Source organism: Nicotiana attenuata, unplaced genomic scaffold (assembly GCF_001879085.1).
Source record: "Nicotiana attenuata strain UT unplaced genomic scaffold, NIATTr2, whole genome shotgun sequence".
Taxonomy (NCBI): domain Eukaryota; kingdom Viridiplantae; phylum Streptophyta; class Magnoliopsida; order Solanales; family Solanaceae; genus Nicotiana; species Nicotiana attenuata.
In genome coordinates, this window is record NW_017670783.1 from 29,022 (window position 1) to 30,427 (window position 1,406).

At 35.8% G+C, this 1,406-nt stretch overlaps 1 protein-coding gene across 1 annotated transcript; it reads left to right on the forward strand.

The window, feature by feature from the left end:
* The first annotated feature begins 292 nt into the window (after positions 1-292).
* On the forward strand, positions 293-1,199 carry LOC109243282 (rapid alkalinization factor-like). Its single transcript, XM_019410186.1, has one exon. The coding sequence runs from the start codon at positions 496-498 to the stop codon at positions 835-837; it is 342 nt and encodes a 113-aa protein (XP_019265731.1). The 5' UTR covers positions 293-495; the 3' UTR covers positions 838-1,199.
* Positions 1,200-1,406: the final 207 nt, after the last annotated feature.

Genomic DNA, 1,406 nt, shown 5'->3' on the forward strand with positions numbered 1-1,406 from the left:
TTAATTTCTCTCAAAATGCATTTTCCCAATGATTTGTACTGGAAAATGTCACGAGAAAGAGAAAGCTTCATCGGGTTTTTCGAAACTTTAGCATAAGCCACATGTTATGTCAACTATTCTGAATTTTAGGTAGTTACCTGACAAAGCAACTCCTATAAGAGAGAAATTTTAATTTCTTAAAACAAAATAATTAACAATAAAATTTCCGCGTCGAAAATAAAAGTAGTGGACTGGACTCCTAATAATCAAGTTGCAATTCTCGCTGTCAGTTTTGCAATAAAAGTCCAACATTAGGGGACCATACAAGAGAACAACGCAGCTCATAATACAACTCAATATTAGCCGTCTTCTTCGTTCGATAATTTGCAATAAACAAGCTCAAATAAAGCAAGAAAGAAACTAAACAACAGAGAGAGTAAGAAAGAACCCTCTACAAGAAGCAAAACGAACAAAAGGCTTGTGTGATTTCTCCTTAATTCAATTATTCCAAGCAAAATGAGAGCTTCTTGTGGTATAGCTCTCTATGTTCTCATCGTATCTCTTTTCATTTCAAATATGGTTGATGCTAACGATGGGACAGAGTTGGTGGGATTGTTGATGCCACTGAGATCTGCAGGAGGAATATGCATAGGTGAGTGCATGGATGAGGAATTAGAGTTGGAGCTTGACAATAGGCGTATATTGGCCACGAGTCGGCGATACATCAGCTATGGAGCATTGCAGAGGAACAATGTCCCTTGCTCTCGTCGTGGAGCTTCCTACTACAATTGCCGTCCTGGTGCTCAGGCCAATCCCTACTCCCGTGGCTGTAGTGCTATTACTCGTTGCAGGCGTTAGGTTCAGAGGCTGAGTTATGTGTGTTCAACTCAACTCATACTCACATTATATATACATAAACAAATTTTTTTATATATATAAAATACTAAGATTACACTCTTTCTGAGCCAACGGGTAAATTTAGAATTTGCCTTCAGTATATTGGATTTCTTTTTGTCTTTTATACAGTATATAGATACTTTTGGAGATGGTGTTGCTTGGTACATAATGAAGAGAGGAAAGAGAGGAGCGATTGGTGATGGCCGGAGGGTGTATCAATTCTTGTCATTAACTATCTTTCTTCTTTTTTTCATTTCTCTTTTATCGATTGATGTTTATACATACGATTAAAAGTAATTTTTCTTGTCAATAATTCAATTTAACATACTGTTATCATATTTGGCCTGTAATCTCGCTTCCAAATTCCAACCGTCCACTCCCCCGTGAAAAAGGAAGAAAAAAGGTTAAAAGGATTAAATTATGCTTCAAGCATTTGTTTATCTTTTAATTGAGTAATTAATAAACATAATATAGGATATTTTGATGTTTATTTGCACAGCTATTTTTGTTTTCAAGATTGCCCTTTTAGA

What these genes read in the sequence shown, in the direction of transcription:
- LOC109243282 (XM_019410186.1), top strand. Translation starts at nt 496, where the DNA reads ATGAGAGCTTCTTGTGGTATAGCTCTCTATGTTCTCATCGTATCTCTT.